This window comes from Setaria viridis, chromosome 3 (assembly GCF_005286985.2).
Source record: "Setaria viridis chromosome 3, Setaria_viridis_v4.0, whole genome shotgun sequence".
Lineage (NCBI taxonomy): Eukaryota > Viridiplantae > Streptophyta > Magnoliopsida > Poales > Poaceae > Setaria > Setaria viridis.
In genome coordinates, this window is record NC_048265.2 from 1,933,767 (window position 1) to 1,960,195 (window position 26,429).

Below are 26,429 nucleotides of genomic sequence, written 5' to 3' on the forward strand. Positions count from 1 at the left end.
AAATTTCAGAAATCCTTTTTACTTCGTAGATAATAGCAACACAAACAATGGATCCCCTTGAGCCCCCACCATTCTTGTGGAGAAAGAAGGAAGATGAAGAATAGAGCTTCGGCACATATCTAAGAATCCATCTGGGGATTCAGGTTCCCTTTGGTGTGCAGTGAAGTGTTTGACGCATAGGCAGAGCAGATCACCTGGAGCTGTCTGTGGAGGCGCATCAAGCTGGGCACGCGGTGCTTCGTTGCTTTGTATTTTACTGCACGAAAAAGGGGCATCCTACTAATGCAAATAGGGTTTTCACAAAGTTACGTGACGGCGTGTAGTGAGATCGGGCCTGGGCGCGGTGGTCGTTTACTGACGACGCGCCTTTTGGACAGGGAGAAGCGTTTTTCAAATAAGCTGCATAAATATTTTTTTTGAAACGTAAAGTGGCAGGAGCACTGCCATATCATATAAGAAGGAGAGAAGTACAGTATCTTACAAGATTTAGATTACATGATAACAAATTAAACGCTCAAACTCATGACACATAGCTGCATAAATATGAAAAAAGTGCTTCCTTGAGAATCGGATCTCATCCAGCTTCTGCGTTTGGAGTCGCGATCCGGTGATTTTTCGTCGTGGCGCCGAGCGTCAACTCGGGATGATGTGACAGTTTTAATGGTGTTGGCATTCTATAAATTGCTGAGCAGTCGCTTGATGAACCTATATTGAAGAATGTTTCTTTTGAAGATGGCTAATCTATTACTATAGAACGCAGAGCTGGCTGAAGAGGAAGTCCTTTTGGATCTTCTCTTGCATCTTTACGCTACTTATTGCACGATTGTTGCATCAGTCGGGTGCACAAGTGTGTTATGTATCCTCATTAAAACTTAGTGTGCTATCTACTTTAGGACTCTGAATCAGCCACTAATACTTTGTTATTGGTTTATTGGATGATCTTAACTTTTACTTTAAATTATATTCAGACGTATCCCCGTATCGCAATTTTTTGAAAAGGAAATGACGAATCCCCGTGTCCCTATCGTACCGTATTCCGTATCACATCCCCATATCCGTGCATCGTATAGTACCGTACGAAGTAGTCGCCCCTCCGCTTCCACAAGTGCTTTCTTCACGTTTTCAGCGCCTGTCAATCTCTTCTTATGCTATCGAAAGATCCCAGTAACATCTAGCACAAAAATCCAAAGCAGCTACCACATGCTACTCTACTTGCTCTGCCCACACTGGCAATGGTCGCCGCGGCAACAGAAGTCTAAAGTCGTTGGCCATTGGACTACCTACCCCATACACCCAAACACTAACAAAATTCGAGTGCTACAAACAAAAAAAAATACGCATGGTGAGTTTTAGCAATTCTCAGTCGAAAGGCCTCTTGGTCCGGTAAATGAATGAGCCAACCAAGAAGGCCACGGACAAATCGAACTGAACGCGAGTCATTTTTGCTTTCCATTATGCCATCAAAAGATTTCAATGTCATCTAGCCACATCCAAACTTAGCTGCGGTCATTATGTTAGTGAGATGCCTCTCGGAAAACTAAGACTATACCGTCGTGATGTCACGGGGCAGCCTGAATTTCCGTTCTTCTTAAGTAGACTAGCCAAAGTCCATGGCGAATAGGTCCGTTACTCAACTGTTGGTGGCGTACAGACAATACCCGTCATGCGTTTCACTCCATCGCCTTGTACTTGTTAATCTCTTGACGCCGACTCTACAGTTGGAAAAGATGTTGGGAGCCAGCTAGCTAGCCATTGACCAAGCATGGATGGAGCCCCGGCCCCATATATTGCAAAGCAATGCAGTCCTGGCCAGTAACGCACCCTTGCTGTGAGCACTCGATCGTCTTGTACTTCAATTCGCGTCGACCTTCTTGTGGTGACTACAATGATGGCCGCGGCAACAGAAGTCGATGCTGTACATGTTGCTCAACAGGAGGCCGTGAAGAATGTCTTCTGCATGGAGGGTGGGCAGGGGGAGACCAGCTACATCAACAACAGCCAAGTTCAGGTAACAACGAACAACATGTACATTAAATTCGTGAAGTTCAGGTGCGTTTCTTTTGGGAGATCGTTGTTAACCGTTTCTAGTTCCTGCTCTTTGAAATGCCGCAGTCACGGAATCTCGAGATGGTGGTCCACGTCCTCAAGGAGACGCTGGACGCGATCCGGCTTCCTCGCCGGCCGGAGAAGATCTTGACGGCGGCCGACCTGGGGTGCTCCTGCGGCCAGAACACGCTCTTCGTCGCCGACGCCATCGTGCAGCACATGACCGACCTCTACACCTCCCGCGGCCACGCTCCTCCGGAGTTCTGCTTCTACTTCTCCGATCTCCCGAGCAACGACTTCAACACCCTCTTCAAGCTGCTCCCGGGTTCCACGACAGGCGTCGGGAATGGCAGCCGGCCGCGGTACTTCGCCGCCGGTGTGCCTGGGTCCTTCTACGACCGCCTGTTCCCGGAAAGGTCCATCAGCGTGTTCAGCTCCACCTTCTCGCTGCATTGGCTCTCTCAGGTAGAACATTACTTACCCGAGCTTTATTTGGCTTCTTTGACCGAAAGACTCCCTGCATTTTTTTTTTCATGCGTGTCCACACGACTACGCGTACTCTGTATACGTTCAGGTCCCGAGAGAAGTGGTGGACAAGAGGTCAGAGGCATACAACGAGGGGAAGGTGTTCGTGCACGGCGCGTCGGAGGCGACCGGCGCGGCGTACAAGCGGCAGTTCCAGTCCGACCTGGCGCGCTTCCTGCGCTGCCGCGCCGCGGAGCTCAAGCGCGGCGGCGCCATGTTCCTCGTCTGCCTCGGCCGGCCGTCCTCCGCCACCGCCCCCGCGGATCAAGGCCGCGTCAGGTTTCTGTTCGGGGACATGTTCCAAGACTCCTGGCATGACCTCATCCGAGAGGTACTCAGTGATGAACTTACACACATCGTACATTGCACGCCTTAATCCTTACACTCATCTGTACTGCACAAGTTGTGCTGGCAAATCAATCGACAGACCAAGCATTGCTCATTGGTTTCACTTTCAGGGGATGATGGATGGAGAAAAGATGGACAGCTTCAACGTCCCGGCGTACGCGCCGACCCTCGAGGAGTTCAGGGAGGTGGTGGACGCGGACGGCTCGTTTCGGATCAACCGGCTCGACCTGGTGATGGGGAGTCCTCTCGTCGTCGACCGCCCCGACGATCCCGGCGCCGTCGGCCGCACGGTGGCAAACAACGAGCGGTCGCTCCTGGGCGCCCTCGTCGACGCGCACGTCGGGAAGGCGTTGGGTGACCAGCTCTTCGACAGGCTGCGGCGTCGAGCGGAGGAACGCGCCCGCGAGCTGATGGAAGAGATGCGGTTCCCTCATGTAGTGTGCTCGCTTTCGCTCGCGTGACGACGCTACCAGAAATGACTCATGCTGTGCAGAGCTGTGTGGAGCTTTTGTACACCAAGTCAAGCAATAAAGTGACCGTGCGTTGCTACAGGTGGCAAAATCATATGCTGAAAATGCCAAATTCATATACTCAAGCCAAAGATTTATAATTATAATAAACACTCCTCGTGAGTGAAAGATTTGCATCTGATTTTGTTACACAAAAGCAAACAACACAAAAGTTTATTTCCTTCAGTTTCATTTTTCTCTTCAAAAGAAGAAATCCCATTCTAGGGAAATATGAGAAATGCATGGTGCAGGATAGCTTTAAGAGTGCTTCCGCTCCATCTCCAAGATTGAACTTCTTAACAAATCTGTTCACCTGCAATCTTCAGGGATGATTGCTTACCAATAGTGACCTCCTAATTCAGGGAAATCAAAATAAATAAGTTTTTCCTGTGAATAAATTATTGTTTCCGGTAAATGGCACAAAAGCTTAAAGTACTTGATTTATTTCACATACCTCTTTCAGAACTTATCAAATACACTATTTCATATTGCTTTGCAGATATTAGTTGAAAGTCGTTTTTTTTTCTTTTAACAGATTGAGCACATATTACCCAACCACATGCGACATGCCTGAATAAAATAAAACGTTTTCTCATACTAATTCTCTTTCATTAGCTAGAACTTTGCATATAAGAGACATTATTCATACAAGCTATGTCGAACTGTAAACATAAATAAGAGAAGATGAACTTAAATACTCGCAAAGCAACAGGTTCTGGACATGCATTAGGAAGTTAATCAGACATTCAACTAAAGGAAATAAACAGACTTCTTATTCACAGAGAAGGAACTGATGACCTTGTCAAACGCAGGAAATTCCTCTACTGTTGTGTGGATTATAAAGATGAAAACGACGGCTTCACGACGTCGCCTATTCCCTCTTATTAGTTGTAGATTAAGATTTAAGTGGCTCTTGAAATTTAAGTGGTCCGGAAAAGGAATGAGTTAATCAAGAAGGCAACAGGATAGACAAATCGAGCTGGACATGACTAATTTAGCTTTCTTCACGTTTTCAACGTGCTGATCTGTTATGCTATCAAAATATTCCAGTATCATCTAGCCACAAAAATCCAAACTCAGCTACGGTCATTATGTTAGTGCGATGCCTCTCGGAAAACTAAGATTATATCGTTGTGATGTCACGGGCCAGCCTGAATTTCCGTTCTTCTTAAGTAGACTAGCCAAAGTCCACGGCGAGTAGGTCCGTTACTCAACTGTTGGTGGCGTACAGACTGTTGGAAATATGCGCTTAAAATACAGTTCAGATTTTATATGGAGGAAAAACATATAGTGTAACACATGTAAACATGCATATTGACTAAAATAGAATTGTGCAGGGAAATTACTCAATGATTCGCGCGGAATGTAGTCGAACGTGTTGAAGTAGATGTTGCAAAATCACCAAGCGGTCGCGTGTAGACGCTGCCCAAAAACTTGATTGCCGCTTGGAGTTGACGAGGCGCAGCAAGAAGTTCAGCACAGCGAAAATGGAGTGCGAGAGTGGGAGGCGAGCGTGTGACAGCATGCCTTTCAACCAGGACGTCTCCTGGTGTTATAGGCCCTCATAGTGCATCAATTCCCCTCATCAAGCAGTAGAAACTGCCAATTTAAATGACAGAAACTGCTGCAATCAAATAGCAAAAACTGACACACCTTATTGCTGTTTAAAACGGCAGTTTCAATCACATTAAAGCGCCTTTAGGCTCAACATAAAAAAATAGAACCTGCACAAATAATAGCCTACTATACATGTCGTAAGTCACAAGTCATACGAAAATACGCGCGAGCGTGTAGTAACAGTCTCCTTTGCTCTCATTTGCACCTATTTTGTGTAGAGAGGAGACTCCCATATTTAAGCAAGGCAACTTCTCCTTAAATTAGCGATATGGGACTAAAGTTTGTGCATGCTTTAGAATTTTTCAGATTGAACCATGCATGGGCCTAAATCCAACACAGACAACACCCGTCATGCGTTTCACTCCATCGCCTTGTACTTGTTAATCTCTTGACGCCGACTCTACAGTTGGAAAAGGATGTTGGGAGTTAACTAGCCTAGCCATTGGCCAAGCATGGATGGAGCCCCGGCCCCATATATTAATTGCAAAGCAATGCAGCCCTGGCTAGTAACGCACCCTTGCTGTGAGCACTCTTTCAATTCGCGTCGACCTTCTTGTGGTGACTACAATGGTGGTCCATGTCCTCAAGGAGACACTGGACACGATCCAGCTCCCTCGCCGGCCGGAGAAGCTCCTGACGGCGGGCGACCAGGGATGCTCCTGCGGTCAGAACACGCCTTTCGTCGCCGACGCCATCGTGCACCACATGACCGACCCTGTACATCGCCCGTGGCCACGCCCCTCCTGAGTTCAGCTTCTACTTCTCCGATCTCCCGAGCAACGACTTCAACACTCTCTTCCACCTCCTCCAAGATTCCACTACCAAAGCCGGGAACGGAAGCCAGAGGCGATACTTCGCTGCCGGTGTTCCTGGGTCCTTCTACGGCCGTCTGTTCCCTGAAAAGTCCATCAACGCCTTCAACTCCACCTTCTCGGTGCATTGGCTCTCCCAGGGCCCCAGAGAAGTCATCGACAAGGGGTCCGCGGCGTACAACGAGGGGAAGGTGTTCGTGCACGGCGCGTCGGAGGCGACCGGCGCGGCGTACAGGCGGCAGTTCCAGTTCGACCTGGCCCGCTTCCTGCGCCGCCGCGCCGCCGAGCTGAAGCCCGGCGGCGCCATGTTCCTGCTCTGCCTCGGCCGGCCGGCCGCCAACCCCACCGACCAGGGCCGCGTGAGGCTCCTCTACGGGACGCTCTTCGAGGACGCCTGGGCCGACCTCCTCGTGTGCTCGATTTCGCTCGCATGATACGATGCCAGGTCAAAACAAGAGCAGTCTTTGGATTTGCTGTATTTCCCGGGAATTCGTGCCACATGTACGGAACTGTTGAAATCCAAGACCGAGCAACTCATCATAAAATAAACATTAGATGAGGTGATCTCACTCATCAACCTCGTGTAAATCATGCCGTTAAGACTTAAGACGTTAGACGTAGTTTACCCTTCTGGTGGTTGACTGTTGTGGCTCAGAGCACGCACTCGATGCTATCTGTGCCTGTGGCGAGGCATTCAGACCTGTGCTTGACCATGCGGAGCCGGCGTTCCCGTTGACGGTCGTCGTCGTCGGGCACCACATCCACGCCGGTGAAGACAGCTACAGAGGACACGTACTCGCCGTGCTGTTCATCAACAACATCGAAGATCTTGGCGGTGCAGAACCTGCCCGGGCCCACGTTCACAAGGGCGACCTTTCGCATGTACCAGTTCGCCTGCGTGTAAACGTCCAGCCCGACACGCTGCACCGCCGGCGGCGGCTTGTCACCCGCGGCGGCGGAGAGGTCCACGGCGCACAGGTCGTAGGGGCTGGCAGCCGACAGTCCGAGCCACAGGCCGAGCCCGGCGTCGTGCTCGGCTTTTGACAGGAACGGCAGCACCCAGTCACCCGCCTTGCTCCACTCGAGCGCCACCGTGTCGAAGGAGTAGGTGGCGTCTCTCGCCGACACGCAGATCCTGGTGCCGTCGACTACGGCGAAGGCGTTGTCGTCGGGCGGCGTGAACTCCTGGTGCTGGCGAAGCCACCGCCAACCCTGCGCCGTTCATTAGAGCGGCGATCTACTCCGTGGCGAACGCGGTTCACTACCGCACGTTCCCCTCTTCCATGGACACCATGATGTTGGTGTTCGACTCGCAGATGCTGCGGGACGCCGTTGTCGAGGAGAGCCCCATGATCCACGACGGGGGGCGCGTCACGTTGGAGAAGTCCGAGGAAGCTTCCAACCGCTTCCTCACCATTCCCCAGTGGTTGGTGGCGGTCTCGGTGACGGGTTTCCCGCCGGAGCAGTGGAAGGAGCGCAATATCCCGGTGGCCTTCCGCAAGCTCGGCACGGTGGTGGAGATCGACCAGGAGTGTCTCAACGGTGACTACTCCTCCATGCGCGTCGTCGTCGAGCGTCTCCAGGTGCAGCACCTCCCCGACGACCTCTGGGTTGCCAATCCCGGCGGCCTCGGCACCACTATCCGGATCGAGGTGCTGCGGGTCTGGCGGCGGGACGAGCAGCTCAACGCCCAGGGGCAGCTGCGCCCCTTCTTCCCTCGGCCTCCGGGCCCTGGGCCGCATGGTGGCCCTGCTCCGGCGCCGGGTGGGTTGGCTCCGCCTCCTCCTGGGCCGGTGGGTGGAGGTGGCCTGCCAGCTCCTTTTGGTGGGCTGGGCCGTTTCCCCGAGTATGACACCTACTACTACGGATACGTCAACAGCTACCCCTTACCCCCACTGCCTCCGTTCCCCATCGTTATCCACTCCACGCCGACAGCACCCGCCGCCGCCACCACCCGCCCAATCCTGCGCTCCTTCCCCCTGCTCCTCACCTGGCGCCCTGCTGTACCGCCGCCCGCCTTGCCCCCTCCGCCGCCGCCAAGCTCGCCCGCATTCTACCTCCCTCCCCCTCCGCCATCCCCGCCCAGCGCTACTCCACCTCCCCCGCCAGCGCCGTGGACGCACTCTGCTGGCCGACCCACCCAAGCGCGCCAGCGCCCGTCTGGCGGCTAAGGAGCCGGACCTGTCGTGGACGCTACCAGCCGCGCGGTGCAGCGCAAGGCCCTCAGGGATGGGCTGATGGGATGCTCGAAGGAGCTGCAGCGGCAGGTCACCTCAAGGAAGATCCTCAAGAAGAAGAAGAAGCCGCTGGGAGCTCTGGATCTGGGCCGCCTTGCCAAGGCGGCCTGCTGAATGGTCGGTAGTGTGTGCTCGGCTCGGGCAACCTCGCCATGAATGGTTGTATGTTGATGCCATTCTTCTTGGCTGTCGGTGCTTCTGCTTCTGCCGTCGAAGGGTAGAACAGCGTCGACACGTTCATGCGCGTCAGCGAATACGAGCCACGCCCGCAGCTTAACGCAATGTGCAGAGACTGACGGCTCAACTTCTGGCAGCTCATCTCCAATTAGTTGGACCTTCGTTCACCACATTCTCCATTGAAGGATGTAAAAGTGATGTGCAGACTTCACGCTTGCCTGTAAACTGGCAAAGAGAGAGAGAGAGAGAGAGAGAGACAGAAAATTATTCGCGGAGACTGGAGAGTGGCAGGATCCATCTCTCTAATGGATAGTTCATTTTCGATCGTACCTTGGTGTTCACTGTCAGTACCAGCAACAGAGAAGGAAAAGAAAAGGTGAACAAACATACCTTGAGGGCAGACCGGAGGCGACGGAGACGTAGATGGACGGGCACAGCCGCACAGGGAGCTCCACGGCGTCGATCCGCGCGGCCGGCAGGGGTAAAGACGAGGAGGGCGTCAACGATGGAAACCAGCAATTCTAGTTCTTGAGGCGGCGGCCACCGGCCACGAGGGAGGCGGCGGCGGCGCGAGAGCGGCGAGGAAGACCTCTTTGGATGGCCCACTCCCGGCCCGTCACCATCCGTCGCGCGCAGGCGTCAGTTTGGGCTTAATTAGGCCTGCATCTTAGTTTGGAGTCCAGAAATGGCAAGGCTGCCTATAATGGAAGAAAAGGCCAGGAGGCCCGAATATGGACTGCTTGGTGGCCTTTACAGACTTTCCATATTTCTAAATTGATCCTGAAAAATGACTTCCAGCAGGAAAATATATGCTTGAATATTCAAATAATAAAATACTAAATACTCAAGTAATTAAACCATTGTAGCATTATTAAAATGGACATAACAATAATAGTAGATACAATCGCTGTAGGGATTGAGTGAACCTAATTAGATGAAAAAGATATGGAGCGACTGCTGAGCAGCCATGGTAGTGCACCGAAAAAACTCCTCATAACACACACTCGATGCAATCCGAACGAAGACGTTCAGACTTGTGCTTGATCATGCTGAACCTCCGTTCCCCTCGATGGTCATCACAGGGCGCAACCTCCACACCGGTCAGTACCACCACCTGAGCTTCGCCATGGTCACGGACGACATCGAAGAACCTGACAATGCAAAACCTGCACGATCCCAGGTTCACCAGAGCAAGATTTTTCAGCGAGCAGCCCTCGTGCGGGTTTACATCCATCTCAAAGACCTGCACCAGCGGCGGCGGCGGCGGCGGCGCGTCACAGGATCCGATGGCGATGCCGGAGAGGTCAAAGGCGCACAGGTTGTATGGGGTGCTTGCCAACATGCCAAGCCACACGCGGAGCTCGGGTATGTACTCAGCTCTGCCATGGAATATGGAAAGGCAGGACCCATTGGCCCACCTTGCTCCACTCAAGGGCCACCCCGTGTCGAAGGAGTAGGTTGAAGTGCCATCGACCACCGTGAAACGGATGCTATTGTCAGGGGGCTGGGGCTCACACTCAGGATCGCCGCCGGCCAAGAATGGCGGTGGCGGGAGCGGGCGCCAGCGCCAGCCTACTCCTCTGGGTTAGTAGGCGAGCACCTCGAAGCTGCAAGAGGTGTCAGGATCCATGCCCATGGCGTAGAGGCAGTACACGTGCTCCCCATGGCGATAACGTCCAGTGAAGAAATCGGTGAAGAAACCGGAGTCGGAATCCGGGCTGACCACAAAGTCAGACCTGACGTGGGCAGCAGTGCGGGGGATGGACGGCACGGCCACGCGTCTGCGTCCCTTGGGTGAGCTCATCACGGGCATGCTCAGGAAGGAGTGGGACTCCCGCGTTGTAGATGGCGGTGAAACCCGCCGCATCGGAGCACAGGATGTTGTCGCTGCTCTCGCCAAAGAGTGAGAACACGTCGGGGTAGGAAACGTCCGATCTGAATGGCTGGTAGTTTATGCTCGGATCAGGCAACCTCTCCATTGTTGGTAGCATGATATTGCTGCGGCCGTTCTTCTCCTGATATTCCTCCTTGGCTTTCGCCTCCGCTGCGATCGCTTCTGCGTTCGAAGGGTAGAAGAGCGTCGACACGTCCATGCGGCTCAGCGAATACAGGTCAGGCCGGCGGCGTAACACCATGTGCAGAGACTGACGGCTCAGCTTCTGGCAGCTCATCCTCAGTTGATTCCAGCCTCCTTCTTCACCGGCAGAGAGGGATCTATCTATCAGTGCATCAATGGTAGCCCTGGAGGACTTGCCACGAAGAGAGACCAAAGAGATACATATACCTTGAGGGCAGGCCGCAGGCGGCGGAGGAGTGGACGGGGGCAGGGCGCTCGTCGGCGTCGATCCGTGCTGCTTTTGCAAGGGCGCGTGTGTCCTTGCGGCGGCGCCCTCGGGGAACGAGAAGACGGGGAAGGCGGAGATAGCGGCGGCGGCGGCGGCGGCGGCGTCGCCGTGAATGAAGCGATAGCAGCGAGGAAGCAAGGCCTGTTTGGATGGCCCACTCCCGGCCCATCCAGGCTTTTCCGGCCCATCTCGATCGCCTGGTTAAAAAAAGCATAAGAAAAACGATAAGGATCATCTCTTTCACTTCAGAAATCAGAACAGACGCACAATGCTATCTGTGGCGATACGTTCAGGCTTGTTCTTCAACATTCCGAGTCCGAGTTTCTCGGGCACCACCTCCACACCAGTGAAGACAACCACATGAGACCTATACTCGCCTAGGTCATCCAAAATATCGAAGAACCTGGCAACGCAAAACCTCCTTGAGCCCAGGTTCACCACGGCCACAGTCATCAGCATCCAATTCTTCGGCGGGGTAAAATCTAGCCCGACATGCTTCATCACCGGTAGGCATGTCAGATGTGCCCACGGCGCACAGCCTGTTGGGGCTGTCAAGGGACACTCCAAGCCATGTACCAAGCTCAGTGTCATACTCTGCATTTGTCAGGAAGGGTAGCACCCAATCACCTACCTTACTCCACTTGAGGGCCACCGTGTCAAAGGAGTAGGTCGCAGTGTCTGTTGATACACAGATCATGGTGCCATTAACCACAGCAACTGAGCCGTATTCAGGCACCCTGTAATCTGGATCATCAAGGAATGGTGGTTGTGGGAGCAAGCGCCAACTCCAGTTTTCTATGGTTGGGTAGTAGGCAAGACACTCAAAGCTGCATGACTTATCGGAGCACCAGTCCATGATGTATAGGCTGTCTGTGAGCTCACCATGGGCTCGGTTGGCGAAGAGAAAAGAGTCGACGTCCGGGTGCACCATGAAGTCAAACCTGGTATGTGCAGCAGAGCGAGGGATGGAAACAGAAACATAATTGGGTCCTTTACCCGAGTTCATCTTGGGCATGGCAAGGAAGGAGATTATCTCAGCGTAGTAGATGCTCGTGTGGCCCTCTGCATTGGAGCAGAGGATTCTGTCCTTGCCCAAGAGTCCGAACGCATCAGGAATAACATAAAGTGACGGGTTGAATGGTTGGTAGCACACACACTCGGCTTGGGTAACCTCCCCATGGCTGGTAGTATAATGCTGCCGTTGTTCTCCTCCTTGGCTTTCACCTGTGCTGCTTGTGCTTCTTCCCTTTTAGGGTAGAAAAGCCTCGAGACGTCCATGCGGCTCAATGGAAACAAGCCGCGACTGCCATTTATCACCATATACAGAGACTGGCGGCTCAACTTCTGGCAGCTCATCTTCTAGTTGGCGCTTCTTTTACCTGATTCTGCAACGAAGGAAAGAGAATTATTTCCCGATCTTAAAGACACAAGGTATGTGCAGCTTAAATTAATTTGCGCTTCCTTGTACACTGAAGACTCAAAACAGGACGAGGGACAGAACATTTATCGTGCAGACTTGAAGGATCCCTCCATCTAATAGAGGATTATATTTGAACGCCTTATCAACTATCAAATGACAGGAACAGCAAAATGAAAATAATTTTTTTAAAAAAAATAATTTTCATCACGACTAGAGCAAAATCAAGTGCACAACAGATGCACACAATATACCCAAACTTAACCCTCCGTTCAAAGAGGTTGATGTGTAATCTCTGTTCTAGCCTGGATTGGGGCCTGGATGCGAATAGCGAATATATCACAGAAAAAGCGGTACCTTTGCACGCGAATAGCACAAAAAGATTCAATTCATTCAACTAGCCTTAAACACAGCTTTCAGATCATCATCGGTGGCCGGCAGAAAAAAAAAAGATCAGTGCATCAGGCCTAGCCCTAGACTTGCCACGGTGAGCTCAAAGAAAGATACCTGAAGGGCAGCTGACGGAGAAATGACGGGGGTAGGGAGCTCGACGGCGTCGATCCGTGTGCCGGCCTGCCGGGTAAGCGGAGTAGACGGGAAGGGAGAGGGAACCTAGGGCTCGGCTCCTGTGACCCCACGCAGTCGTGGCCGGTGAAGTGAGAGGGGCTAGAAAGGCGGCGACTGCGGAGGGGTGGAAACCCTAGTGAGGGGTGAAGAAGGAGGGGAGGATTTCAGTCAGGTTGGAGGTTAACGAAGCGTTTGGCTGGACAGCGTTGCAGCTGCTGCAGCAGCCAGCGTTCAGGCTACTGTAGCAGCTGCTGCATACCGGTGCTGTTTCGTTGCCTGCTTGCTCTGCAACCCAACACAGCCGAGCGGTCTGCTTGCTGGCTGCACTGCAGCCAGCCAGAAGTAGCACAGCCGAGCCAACTGTTCACCGTTGATTTATTTGGTGCCAAAGCCGGCAAATACGACGTGGGCTTGTTTGGATGGCTCATTCCCATCCCTACTGTGCTTTCTCCTGCCCGAAATGTTAAATCTTTGGCCCTTTGCCGATCTAAAAAAAATTCCTATGCAAGTAAAACAAGATTGATGATGGCAAGATCATATGCACTTGTTTGGCTTCCTGCGAATTCGCTGTATAGACAAATAGTTACGGGATTCCTAACCATCACTCGATTGTTTTTTTATCTCATCATCAGTCGGTTTTTTTGTACGACTGATAGCTTTGCGATTGGGTTGTGGTTATGTTTCTGTTCTTTTAGTTTTGGTTGTTATTTTGTTTTATTAGTGGTCCAAATGTTAGTGTCGTTGTTTTATGTGTATATATGTTTAATTTCAGCCTGTACTGTTGCCTTCGTCTGTTCTGGGGTGTACTGCGTGTTCACTTAGCAAGCTAGCATGCGGGAGTCTTTAATCTGTGCGCGCCGGGCCACCGGCGCTCAATCTCCCGATAGCCCGCGACTTTCCTTTCTGGGAAAGTTTAAAATCCCACAACTTTCCATTTTCAAAATATTATAATTTATACACATAACTTTGATGCATAACTCCACGATATAACTTTTATGAGATAATTTTTTAGCACAACTTAAATAGCGTGCATAACTTATATGTATAACTTCTAGGTACAATTTATAAGAATAAGTTCGAATTTTATTTTTTAGAAAGTTACAAATAATTTGTACGTATAACTTTTTTCCTAATAACAATTTAGGTGATAAATTTCGTAATACAACTTTCATGGTATACATGACTTATACGCGTAACATTTATCATAACTTTTGAGATAATGTTGTTAAAAAAGTTTATGCACGTAACTTATACAAATATTTACCTGGTATATAAAAAAATTGAAAAAGAAAAAAAAGAAAAAAACACGCGGGGCCGCGTGGGACCCACCGGGCGCTTGCGTCGCGCTTCGCGGCGTCTAATTAACATTGCGCTAGCGCGCTAGGCTACCACCATCCTTTGAAGTGAAACTCGATGAGCATCAGACGAGCCTACAAAAATGTTATAGTTTTCAACTCCCAGCTTTGTGGATTCCCGTTGCATTTTAAGCTAGGCATCCACCATACCCGCTGGCCGCTCGTTAATTGTTAGCAGCCTACCAGGCTAGTTGGGCAGCAATGCGAGCCCAAGGACGACCAATGTATGTGTGAGCTCCAGCTGCAGCGCTGCGCTCGAGCATGTGAATTTGTCACCGAGGTACAGTACAGCAGCAGCAAACACCGTCGAGGCGGACGAGTTCCGGGCTCAGTCCATAGGTGACCTGTTCATCCGGCTTGCCCGGAGCGGGAGACGAACGTGACGACCGTGGCATATTTTTATTTTGTTGCCGGTTGGTCTCAAAATCGAGTGAATTTGGTATTCCCTTCACTCAATTTTCCATCACCCTAACACTGCTACGTGGCATATTTTCATTGGTCAGATATTTGACTAAAACATAAAAAAAAACACTCGAATATTATGTAGCAGTCACTCCCAAACTATAAAGTTTATATCAATATGACAATATCTATCTATGTTATAAAGAATAAAAATAATTAAAAATATTTCTCGTCCAATTTAGATTCACCGTACCCCTCCCTCGCACTATATTCACTTGTCATAATTGAAGGAGGGAGGAGTAGATGTAAACTCAAAAAGTCACATGTTAGAAAATATTTCTACTAAAAATCTGTTTTTTCTCACAACGCCACCGCTCTCCTCTCTCTGTCTTGCTCTCTCTTCCTCTTTTGCCCTACTCCTCTCACACAAGTGGAAAAACATGACGGGAGCTCACCAAGCAAAAAATTTTGGAGGAGGGAGGGGGTTGGTTAGGGGGTTGGTTAGGGTCGGGACAGTAGTCTCTATCTCTACCCTACATCCCATCAAATCTCCCCACAGAGATATATTTCTCTCCATCAAACCAATCCGTGCGCCTCGAAAATCAACTCCTTAAAACGTACCATCCAGATCTTCTCTTATATCTTCTGTTTCCTTACTCACTCGGATCCAACGGTGCATGTTATTTGGATCATCCCATACCCCTTCATTCACCCGCCCCCGCATCCCTCGTGCTAGCATCCGCACCTGCCGGGGGCTCCTATCTATCTACCGAGATAGATAGAACAACGTATAAGCCCATGAAAGCCTATTGAAGCCTCGCCTTTTTGTTCTTCCCCGACGCTCCCCACCCCCGCCGCCTCCTCCACCACCCTGGCCAGCCACCGCCCTTCCTAACCCAACGCACACCGCCGACCAAATTCTATCTAAGACATGACAAACTGTTCAACAAGACACAAGTTTAAGCAATTTCATGATCTGCACAAAGGAGGGAGGGTTCTTAATTAGACAGGAGACTCCTAACGTATTCAGGAAAATTACAGAAAATGTCAGTTCAAAAAAATTCTGAGTGCATGCAAATTATTCGGGAAGTCATTTTCCTTGTGGGGGCAAAACAGGACTTAAATTTCAGGAAATCATTTTTTGGTGCCCATTTCTGAAACTCTAGTTGACAGCAATAGCATCTGTGCTGTCAGCATTGCTGTAAAATCTGAATCAATTTGATGTACAGGTCGATTTTTTCACTTTTCGGAAGGCACATATTTCCCTTTTAAAGGATCATAAAAAGCTAATCCCATTTTCTAATCTAAACATAAGAGAATTGAAAAGGAACTGTCAGCATTGTTGTGAAATTGAACAATCGGAAAGGAACGTAGGATTGTTTTGAAAAGCACGAACTGACTTTGAGGGCTTTCGTGCAATTGAGAATTCTCATCTTCTGCGTTGCTTGGACGAGCAACGTAATTTCTTATGAATTTTCAGGTCGACTTCAAGTTGGTTGTATTAATAACGCTGTTCGACTATGACAAATCTTTCGGGACAACGGAGATCCAACGAGGGCTAAAATGTACGCTCATGCAAAGGCCTCAGAACAGGGTTGCATTTGCATATGATCAATAACAACCATGGCCTGGAAACAATTTGCGTCCATCTCATCATCAGACGACAAAGTGACATCCAAGGCTGCCCCGTCTGGCAGTCCAACAGAATGTAAGCAAGAATTTGGTCAGAGAACGCTCACGTGATGCTTCAAATATCTGCTACACGGCTAACACGTGTGATCCAGCTGTTAGGGCGCATCAAGCCTAAAAAAAAAAAAGTTAGCCCTAACAACTTTCCCTTCTATCAATGTGTGCTACATTCCTCTTTGTACAAACGGGCATCGCTGCCATAATATAATATGTAACTACTATACAGTTAGTGTACAACACCGTCAGATGATATCGGAACGTTCTGTTAGAGCGATCGCAGAACTCGTCGCTGTCGCAAATTCTTACCAGCAGGGCAATGAGGAGCATTCAGTGGTGGTACCTCACTGTCAGCCGGGAAGGCGATTATCTGCTTTCTCTTTCGAGGCCCTCTCTTCCTGTATTTCTTCCAGTTCATCTTCATCACTTCGCTTGCCTGCTTGCTCCTTCCAATAGGCAACCAGCTTCTTCAGCCTCATGATTTCTTTTGGGGCAACATGCTTGCTTGTATCATTAATAATGCAACGAACCCGTGAAGCATACCTACAAGAGTTTCAAAAGGTATGTGAATAGCCCACAACGAATGCACCATACCACACGAATGACCTATACTGAAACAAACTTCCAAATATTGATGATCCAAATCAGTGGAAACGAAATTAACCTAGCCATCATACCCGTTTGATAGGAGCAACTGAAATGATCTTACTTATTGGAAAAGCTAATATCAAAAATAAATTGGCAGCGATTGTGAAAAACAACAAACCGGAACAGCAGCGAAACATAAACTCAATGAGCAATGGAAGTACATACATGAGTGAGTTGTAAGTCTCCTCCAAGTTAGACTCTGCTGGTGAAACATTCACAAACATCAAGGTCTTCGCATTGCCTCCGAGAGAATCACTCATAAGCATCGTTAACTTATGGTTCCGGTAAGGTATATGTTGTCCATCGGAAGATAAAGCACCAATAACATCAGCCAATGCAGAAAGAGATTTATTGATACTTTGTGCTTCTTTCAGTTGTTTTCCTGCTGAACCAGATTTTTTCACCCTCTCAGAACCAGCAAGGTCCACAAAACTTAGCTGCTCAAACAGGGGAACACCGTCAATGCTTCACTTTAATATGAAACAAACTCTGAAATTAATTACAGCAGACCAAGGACTGTTTAGAATGCAATAGTTTCACAGGAAACTGTTTAGTGAGAAATCCCAACTTTCCAAAGAGGGCATAGGCAACTTGTTAGTCTTTCTTTTCTTTTTCTGTTTTTTTGTACATACAAGATATTCTCTGCAGCTTGTCTATTTGAACCAATCATATCAACCAAGAGAAACAAGAGCAAGAACTTCACATTAGCATACTATGTTGCTCTATAGTTAGTATTAAAGCACACAAAGCCAATTAGACCTCTAAAAAATGCACTAGAGGCTGCATAGTGCAAAGCATAAAAGAAATAATGCAAACCCGAAACAATATGAGTAACTAGACTACCAGGGAGGAGATACTATCATACTACAGAAAGTACACAATTTTTTAATCTTATGGAGCAGTTGGAATATGATTAGTTTTTCAGCTTTGTTTTCCAAGTAATGTTTGCCAAGGACCTCCACCAAGACACAGCCACACAGGTGTATTATTTTTCTACAGAAGCGAAAAGTTCAGTGCTGTGCAGGAAGTGGCCAAGCCACTAATAAAGGGAGATAATCAGAAGTTCCTATCTTTTAAATTTTATTAATTATTGTAGATTGAAGTGTTGTCACTAGACTCAAACAAATTGGAGTTAAGTTCCCAGCTTCATGCTGCCATACCTTGCCTCTTGCATATGATTGAGTTTGGAGATTCGTACTTTCAATAATGATTGAAAGAATTAAATGAGACCTTGAGCTCTCATCATTCATGTTTGTTCCAGCAGTGTGCCTTCTCTCAGAACCTCTTGAAATTATTGCCCTCAGTTCTTCAATACTTGAAATGCTCACAACTGTCGCATTTTCAACAGTAACAACACCCTAAAACAGATAAGTATGGAATAATTAGCTCTAATAAAATAGATAGGGTTGTACATGGAGAAAAAAACACCTCTGAATTCCCAAAGGAAAACTGCACAGATTAAGGTGATGATTGGTCTATTACAGTTACTACTATCAGATTATAGCTATATCAGAATTTGAACAGAATTGTTATGTAGAGGTGCAGAAACAAACTGGTACTAAGTTATTTAGTGTCCAATAATGAGAATGTCCCTGCAACTACAAAAGTAAATAAGTAGGAAGCATTAATATCTGAAGACAATGTTTCTGAAAAGCACAAAAAAGGTCAATGAGAAAAATGGAAATCAAATATGCAAATGAAGTAGGGTAGTAGTGATCGTGACACAGTGCAATTAAGAACAGTGAATTGAATGCATACAGGAAAGTAAATCTTATACCTTAGAATCTTTCTTTATCTCTAATTTTTGCTGCTTTGCATTTTTGGGCAACAATAGGTCCACAAGATTATCTTGATAAAGCTCCACCATATACGCCTGCACATTGTATGAAACACAAATTAAAGGATAATACAGAAGGCATACTTGGGGTCTAAAGAACATATTAAACCATATGAAATAGTTTCATTAAAATCCCTTTTTCTTCCCAAACCATGTAAAAAAGCAAGAAAGATGTACTGCTCAACAGTACAAATCATGAAATCAATAAAGCGATGATTAGCCAAAAATGAACAAACCATACGACTAGTATTCACAATAAGCATGACAAACACATACTCCTCTTACCTTCAAAGAAAATGAGTATTTATTGCCATCTCGCTTTATCACCCTAAAAAGCTCAGATGTAGCCCTTGGAGTAAGACCAGGATTGTTATCTGAACCATAAATTGTGAAAGTCTTTCCAGAACCAGTTTGGCCATAAGCAAATATACAAACATTATATCCGTCAACAGCTGATTGCACCAGATACTGCATCACATAAATTCAATAGAACATATGAGACCCAAAGTGAATAATCTCAGAAATAAAGTTTTATGTTACTGATAGTTTCAACACAAACAAAACATTAAAAATACTTCACCTTTGTGTCCTCAAAGACTTCTTCTTGAGTAGTGTTCGCATCAAAAACACGATCATATATATGTTGCTTCGACTTGTCATCTTTCCATGGATGTGCAATTGTAAATTCATCAGGACTGCAAACTATATTTTTCTCCTCTAAAGAAAGTTCCTTGTCATTTAGAGGGCGCAGGCGACAAAAAACTCTTATTTTTCCTTTCATATCTGTCGAGTTGCAACACAAGTCATGAACTCATGGTCAATTCATCGCAAAATGCCTAAGTCCAAACATTTAATTCTGGTTTACCTTCAATTGTATTATAGTAGCGCTTTCGCAGAACTTGTTCTTGCTTATAAAGATTTTCAAGTTCCACCAATTGTGCTCCTTGCCTTTTAAGAATCTCAGCAGTTTGTTGGTTCTTTCTGTCAACATCCTGAAATGGTGCAAAATGGAAGAGTATATAATTATCTGAAAGACCTAAAAATCAAATCCAGCTAATGTACACATCATACCGCTTTGAACTCTCTTAACTCATCAAGTTCTTTCAGACTATTTTGCAAGTTATCCACCTCAGAATTTCTTACGGCAAGATTTGATTCAGCCATGTTTAAGGATCGTGTTGCAACTTCCAATTTCTGCTCCAATTCAGCAATCTGAGATTTCAGTTTACGGCATTCCTCTGCATAAACCTTTTCCATTGTGCTTTTCTGCATAGTGATGTTAACCATATTTCAGAAGTATGAAATTAAACTTTTTGCCGTGAAATCAGAAGAGAAACAAGATAAGTAACATAATTAAACAAGGGAAATAACCTCTTCACTCTTCATTCTTTCAAGCCTTTGAACCTTCTGGTCAAGAAGATTTTTTTCTGACATTAACTTCTTTGAGACTTCTTTTGATGCATCAAGCTCTTTCTGGCATGATTTTAACTCCTCCTTAAGCTTTGTAAGCATCTTTTTTAGAAATAAAAGATTTAAAATCATCATAAGTTTGTAACAACTTTGCAAAAAATAAGTGTGACCAAAGAAATTGTAACCAAATCACAGATACCTCAATGTCACTGTTCACACTGCCTACAGTTGTCAAAGTATCTCTCTCACGGCTCTGGCCACTTGTTAATCTGGTCTCAAGTCTACCTTTTTCCATCAGGGCAGCCTAATAAAATCGAAGGTCAGATGGTTCAAACGATTTTAACTAAACCAACAATCTGTCCATACCTGCAAAGCATTCTCTTTCTCATCACATAGAGATTTTATCTTATCCAGTTCACTTTTTACTTCTTTCAAACTATGTCGTTCAGATTGCAAGGTATCTCTTAGACCTTCCAACTCTTCCTGCATCTCCGTTTCTTGTTTTGTCTTTAACTGTAGGTCTTCTCGCAACTAAACATAATGTAAAGACAATTAGTTCCTCAGCAATGTAAGAAGGTAAATAACAATTTGTACAGGTATCTAAATATCCACTTTTATAAATTAGGCAACGTCATTGTCTTCAGCTATGTGTAAGACAAGAATTAGGTCCAAAAGATATACCTACAATAACTGGAATGTTTGGCCTTTATTAGAAGAAAGTTAGACCATTGCAGCAATAGCATGACTACAGTGTAAACTTGAAACTGCTAATACATTTGGGCACTCTACAAACACCTAACTAAAAGGTATTTGATACTACAACAAGATGTTCATGAATTATGAAATTTAGACATCTTCACCAATAGTTATTGATTATTACCTGTACCTAAGCTAAATATTGTCTTCTAGAAACTTTGACCACTACCTTCAAGAAATTTATAGCAAGAAAGCAGAATAAAAAATGTATCTGTACATTCTTCAGTATGCATGGATTCTGTGTTTTAACTGCTAATAAGTCATTTTGTGATTCTGAGCAAAAACACCAAGTGATCTGGAATTTTTCATCATTACAGAGATACATTTGCAAAGGCCAGGGGAGGAATAATCAAATAACTTTAGTAACATGCAATCCATTTGCAAAGAAACAGTTGAGAAATTTCAAGTTAACAAATAGCAACGAATGTACTAATAGATCTAAGATTTACCCAATGTCAGTATATAGGTTTTTCTCACAAATTATGAACCGCAAATACCTTGAGTTACCAGTACTGTTTGTGGTCAAAAGGTACTTACCCGATCTACTTTCTTCTGAGATTCCTCGACTGTTTTTGTCAGTTCTTGGACTCGTTTCTCATACATTTCAGTATTTGGTGGCTTATATGATTGGTTACCATCATTTTGACTTGTCACACTAGTAGCAGAGCGTGCTTTTGAATATCTACGGAGCATGACGTCATTTATATGTGTTTGAAGTGCTACACATATTTCCTCCCCCTATAAAAGACATGGTTATGTTCACAGCTATAGAAGATATGACAGGATAGCATGTCGTATGCATGTACTATTGCCCCGAAGCTTTAGAATACCTGCTTCGTTTCAAACTGAAAGATATGAAGAACACCAGCAACTCGCATTTTAAAGAAAACAGCTGTATTGCTGCTACCAAATTGCATGATGTCTCTTAGCTCTGCAGAATGTAGATATTCCTTGGGAACCGGGCGGAAAAAGTGAACCTGCATTCATGCAGAAATTCAAGGTCAGTTTTACGCAGAAAGAATATGCAGTTTCAGTGACATGGTTCGGATCAGACCCCTCGTTTGTTGATTCCCAAAATGATTTTTCCAGGTAGCAATCCTATTGGATCATCAATCTTCCGAACACTGAAGAAAACTGAGTTCCCATATGGAAGAGTCCTTAAGATTCTGAGAAATTGTTGCCGTGCATCGTCCTTTGACAAGTGTTCCTGGAATGAAACCACAGAGCACTCGGGTAAGCTAGAGTTAACAGGAGGCTTTACCAGTGTTGGCACAAATTCCAAATATATGGGTACACTACTAAATGTAATGTTCAATAGCTAGATAAATACCATTAACTGATAGCGTGAAATGATGTCAAGCTCCCAGTCTCGCTTTGCTCTAGTAATCGCAACTTGTCTAGGAAGAAATCTCTCTAAAAGTGATATCCATTCACTGGCAAAAACAAGAAATTGAATGGAGGGAGACAAATTATACTCGTTACCAGCAGAAACACTACATCAGAAAAGTGACATGAGAGATTAGGTAGGACCTTAAGAAATACTTACACGCAGGACTCAGGATTGTCAATGAATCCAATCTCAACCAATATTTGCAGAGCAGAGAGTTGTGCAGCATCATCCCTGCCGACTGGATAGTTTCCCAAAATGTAATCATGTTGCAACTGCAGAACGATGCTATTTGTTAGAGCTTCTGGAAACAAAATTACTTGCATAACAATAAGTCAATAACATACGAACTATGGCAGTTTGTCAATTAGCCATTAGAAGACTATGAAACCAGTACCTGGACATATGATAGCTGAATGAACATTGGATCAGTCACAGCCTCATCTGACTCGCGGAAGAGGCGTTTTTTAAATACAAGTTTGCAATGCAGAATTTCTCCTTTGTTTCGATCCTTGGCTGACTTGAATTCAGATAGCAAGTCACCGATATATTTGTTATCATCTAAGCCAATGTATTCCTCTGCATACAAAGATAAAGAAATGCATGTGTTACATGAAAAACTTCTACAAAATCATGCATTTCCTTTGATACCATTGTGATATATCCAAACTGCATGCATTAAGTTATAGAACACAAAACAGAAAAGAAAATTTACATATGACTTGGTAGTGAAATGATATACCATTGCCAACTTCTGAAGACTTTGATCCATTAACAACCTTTCGACATTCAAATAGGCTGAAACTAGAATACACTGAAAGTTTGATAATGCCAGCGAGTTCCTGTCATTAAATCGTTTTTTGTTTACTTAGAACATAACATTTCAAATGATATTGTAACTACGAAAATTCGCAAGAAGTTGCAGCAACAGGTTTAATGCTGGAACTGTTTAAGGAAAGTACAACAGCATTAATATCATCATATAATACTGAACAATAATGTGGCTGAATATATTCGTCTGGCCAACAAAAAAACATAAGACCTAGAGAAATGAAAGTAAAACTAGCACTTCAGTGAACCACCGGTACCCATTAACCACCATGTGTCATCCATGTCGCATCAAGCACCAGGTTACAACATCCTTGCAAGGTTGAGTTGAAGCCAAGAATATGCCTACTCTAAGGTTCGTTGTGACTACCTTGAATGAAGAAAACAGTCAAAAGCTGAGTACTTAGTACTTACCTAACCTACATGTAGCCTGATAGTAAATGGAGGTCAGGCAATAAATCCTAACTCTTAGCAACTTTAGACTATGCTATTGTAGCATCAATCAACTGCATGAAAGGCACTATTTTGTGTATTTCTCCAACCTAATATGCCTTTACTCTATTGGCTGGGCAAACTTTTGCTAATTGCATCCTAATTGAGAGCACATTATTTGGATACAAATCACATAAGCCACTTATACATGGAATCACTGAACTACAAAAAAAATGACTTTTGACAGTATTTGGCATATATCAACTCTTAAACCAACAGTTCAGAAAAGATACAGTTACCTCAACAGCATCAGCAACGGTCGTTGCCATGTCGTAAGTGATTTCCTCAAAAGTTTCATCCAAGAAAAATACAATTGTTGTAAGCTTCCGGCTTGTTAAAAGAGCTTCTATTTCCTCCCGTGCAGGAATTGTAACCCTAGGACCTGCCTTTACTGATCTTTTTAATGCATTTAGTGTGTTCAGTGCTAGAACTCGAACATCAGAATCAGTTGTAGCTCCATGGGCAATATAGTGAACATACTCAGACAAGTATGCCCCAATATCTTTGCTTGGTGGCATGGATGATGCACACAGATACATAAGCTCCCAAGCTCTTATTGACCAACCCCTGTAGGTACAAATGTACAATAAAATATATGATTCCCATAATAAGTGTGAGAGCCACAGATGTTTGTCATCCATGAGAAGACCAACTTACCTATCAGGATTGTTACGTGTTTGTTTTGAAATCTGTGCGAAGAGTTCATCTCGAAGTTCAGAACGCTTCAATGTATGCTTATAGAGCTTCGCAACAAGTTCTATTCTCTCCTCCAAACTTATTATTGCTGGTGAATCAATGCCCATGTACTTTAGTATGACCTGGAACAACTTGATTGAGCGGCTTACAAGATCGCTGCTTATCTTTAGTAATGAAGTTGGAATAGGATCCTGCAGAAGAAACATCAAAGCACTAAATTAGTATATAACAGATGATATGTTGTCATTTGATGACGACCTTAAAGTTTAGCATGGAATTTTTTTAATGAAAGACAAACAAGTTGAACCAAGTGCAACAGTATAACTTCAGAGATGGAACGAGATTTGACAGCCTCACCTTTTGGAAGCACAACATATCTTCCAAAGTGAACTTCTCACGAGCTTGTGGCCCAACAGACTTTTTAGAAAAAAATCCACGTTTCCCAGCTGAATGAATCTGTTTTTGCATTGCTTTGAGAAAGCCCTCCACCTGTCATTTTTCAGCACTGTTATCAGAGTGGGAATCTGAGCGTTTCTTACTATATGAAATTCGATAACAGTATTTTTATTAAATCCTGTAATAATGGACATTTTGATGGGCCTCCGGGATGATTTGGATAACTGTTGGCATTGCCCTATTGAATTTCCTTGTATCTAATGCTAGTGATAAGGATAACTGTTGGTACTGCCCAATTGAATTGTAAGGATATATATGGTTTAGAGTTGGAAACCAGCATTTTTACCATATTTTTTTCATGTAGAAGAGAATGTAAACTTAAACTTGAATGCCGAGCTAATTGTCCTTACTTTCAATTGACCTCTTAACTTGTAAAGACAAAATTCGAATTATTATAGAGAGAATATATTTGACCTATTGAGCTTCTGTTTATTTCAGTCTATTTGAATTGTGACATAATGATGAGTAGTTCACCCAATCTCGCTTCTGTTTCCAAATAGACAACTGGGGATATTCTATTTTTACAAAGATTTAACACATTGGTGAGGATGTTGGAATGAAGTAGTCACGTACCTGGAATCTATCAATTAATGGAATTGCTCCAGCAAGTTCTGGAGGTATGGACATTGACAAAGTTGATGGTGTACTGCAAAACAGTGGCCCCAATGATTAAATATGGATTACACTCGATGTGAGCAAATAAACAGAGACTGCATTTGCGAGTGTAACAAAGAAGAAAGCAAGGTACTAGTGCCTTGGCTTCAAAACAAGCACAAAAATTGGTACCTAACGCATTAAACAAGTAGGGTGGTAGGCCATGGATTACAAGCACAGCACAGGTAGCCAATTATAGCGACATTGACGCGAAATAACAGTTAAATAAATCTCAGCCACAAGACATCGACCCAACTTTTCCTCTACTTTCCACTAGGCAGGGAACACTCTTTTGGTAATCATCATACGTTACTAGAAAATTCAAAACCTCAGACAAACGAACCAGTAGTAACTAACTAAAATCACACATAGGCATTAGGCAACAACACGGAATCAACTCGCCAGCCCGGGACGGCGAAGGAGGGTGGAACTCACGGCGGCGCGAAGCTGTAGCCGTCGCTGTCGTATCCGTCGGCGGCGGCGCCGTTGGCGGTGGAGGCCGCCGAGCTGTGCAGCGGCGTGGCGGCCGCCGCAGCAGCAGCGCCGTTGCTGACGCTGCCCGAGGCGCCGTTGTGTTGCGCGGGCCCCACCCCGCCGGCCGCCATCTATTCTCCCTGTACCTCTCCTCCCCACCCTCCCTCAGGAACCAGCGCCCTTGAAACCTCCTCCGGCCCCGAGAGCCTCGAGTCCTCGTCCCCGCCCACCAGGTCACCGAGCTCCAATCGCCATCACGGCAAGCAAGCCCTGGAGACCAATCCCGGGAACGCGGCCTCAGATCGACCGACCCCTGGAGCAAAAAAACCAAGGAGAAGCGCCGCCTCCGAGTCCAAGCTCCTTAGCTGCAGCCCGGCGATTGGGTGGGCAAATGGAAGCGAATCCCGGCAATGCGGGCTGTATAAGTAAGCGGACAAGCGCGCGGTCGGTGGGGTCGGACCGGGTCGGCGCCTCGTCCGGCCGCGGCCGGCAGGACGAGATCCGAAGGCGAGGAGGGTTGGGGAGGACGAGGTGTGGACTAGGAGGGCGACGACGGGAGGGGGGAGAGGAGGGGACGAGGAGGAGAGGGGCTCACGAGGGAGGGGGGGGGGGGGGGGGGGGGGGGGGGGGAAGCGGGTTAAAGAAATCACGCGCCGCGGTGCGCTGTTTTGCCGCAGCGAGCGAGGGAATTTACTCGTGCTCTCATGATTTTTTGGGAGGGCCGAGGAGGGCGTGCGCTCGAATTTTG

The 26,429-nt window shown here is 46.3% G+C and overlaps 3 protein-coding genes and 1 pseudogene across 6 annotated transcripts; 2 read left to right on the forward strand and 2 right to left on the reverse strand.

Annotated features, from left to right (window-relative positions):
* The first annotated feature begins 1,802 nt into the window (after nt 1-1,802).
* LOC117850524 (indole-3-acetate O-methyltransferase 1) lies at nt 1,803-3,483 on the forward strand. Its single transcript, XM_034732365.2, has 4 exons — nt 1,803-2,008; nt 2,113-2,511; nt 2,621-2,902; nt 3,030-3,483. Exons 1-4 carry the CDS (start codon nt 1,886-1,888, stop codon nt 3,378-3,380), a joined length of 1,155 nt encoding a protein of 384 aa, XP_034588256.1. The 5' UTR covers nt 1,803-1,885; the 3' UTR covers nt 3,381-3,483.
* A 1,998-nt stretch (nt 3,484-5,481) lies between these two features.
* LOC117848079 (indole-3-acetate O-methyltransferase 1-like) lies at nt 5,482-6,337 on the forward strand (annotated as a pseudogene).
* A 2,783-nt stretch (nt 6,338-9,120) lies between these two features.
* LOC117846866 (uncharacterized) lies at nt 9,121-13,045 on the reverse strand. Of its 4 annotated transcripts, none has more exons than XR_004638488.2 (4): nt 12,541-13,045; nt 10,884-12,001; nt 10,556-10,813; nt 9,121-10,465 (listed from the first exon to the last, which is right to left on the reverse strand). XR_004638488.2 is itself a non-coding variant. In XM_034727970.2 (4 exons), the coding sequence occupies exons 2-4, from the start codon at nt 11,214-11,216 to the stop codon at nt 10,002-10,004; spliced, it is 1,032 nt and encodes a 343-aa protein (XP_034583861.1). In that variant the 5' UTR covers nt 11,217-12,001; nt 12,541-13,040; the 3' UTR covers nt 9,121-10,001. The 4 variants fall into 4 exon arrangements, 3 of the variants coding, with proteins under 3 accessions (XP_034583861.1, XP_034583862.1, XP_034583860.1); XM_034727970.2 differs by having other exon boundaries at nt 9,121-10,462; nt 10,904-12,001; nt 12,541-13,040; XM_034727971.2 differs by having other exon boundaries at nt 11,613-12,001; nt 12,541-13,038.
* A 2,878-nt stretch (nt 13,046-15,923) lies between these two features.
* On the reverse strand, nt 15,924-26,288 carry LOC117847400 (kinesin-like protein KIN-14I). Its single transcript, XM_034728606.2, has 23 exons — nt 25,643-26,288; nt 25,127-25,199; nt 24,455-24,586; nt 24,059-24,288; nt 23,641-23,968; nt 22,824-22,923; nt 22,479-22,660; nt 22,241-22,356; nt 22,025-22,127; nt 21,749-21,901; nt 21,525-21,671; nt 21,232-21,432; nt 20,305-20,469; nt 20,138-20,242; nt 19,900-20,040; nt 19,600-19,794; nt 19,394-19,520; nt 19,109-19,311; nt 18,814-18,996; nt 18,469-18,564; nt 17,852-18,049; nt 16,857-17,128; nt 15,924-16,586 (listed from the first exon to the last, which is right to left on the reverse strand). The coding sequence occupies exons 1-23, from the start codon at nt 25,810-25,812 to the stop codon at nt 16,394-16,396; spliced, it is 3,813 nt and encodes a 1,270-aa protein (XP_034584497.1). The 5' UTR covers nt 25,813-26,288; the 3' UTR covers nt 15,924-16,393.
* Between the last annotated feature and the right edge of the window lie 141 nt (nt 26,289-26,429).

Bases quoted from the DNA above. Each gene is read 5' to 3' on its own strand.
- LOC117850524 (XM_034732365.2), top strand. From the start codon at position 1,886: ATGATGGCCGCGGCAACAGAAGTCGATGCTGTACATGTTGCTCAACAG. The intron at 2,512-2,620 runs GTAGAACATTAC...GTATACGTTCAG, and splicing joins CGCTGCATTGGCTCTCTCAG to GTCCCGAGAGAAGTGGTGGA. The intron at 2,903-3,029 runs GTACTCAGTGAT...TTTCACTTTCAG, and splicing joins GGCATGACCTCATCCGAGAG to GGGATGATGGATGGAGAAAA.
- LOC117847400 (XM_034728606.2), bottom strand. From the start codon at position 25,812: ATGGCGGCCGGCGGGGTGGGGCCCGCGCAACACAACGGCGCCTCGGGC. The intron at 22,128-22,240 runs GTAAGTATTTCT...TGTTTTTGCCAG, and splicing joins GACAATCCTGAGTCCTGCGT to TGAATGGATATCACTTTTAG. The intron at 19,312-19,393 runs GTAAACCAGAAT...GCAACTCGACAG, and splicing joins CTACTATAATACAATTGAAG to ATATGAAAGGAAAAATAAGA.
- LOC117846866 (XM_034727969.2), bottom strand. From the start codon at position 11,216: ATGCAGAGTATGACACTGAGCTTGGTACATGGCTTGGAGTGTCCCTTG. The intron at 10,814-10,903 runs GTATCGCCACAG...TTTTTTAACCAG, and splicing joins GTTGAAGAACAAGCCTGAAC to GCGATCGAGATGGGCCGGAA. The intron at 10,466-10,555 runs GTATATGTATCT...CTGCCGGTGAAG, and splicing joins GCCTGCGGCCTGCCCTCAAG to AAGGAGGCTGGAATCAACTG.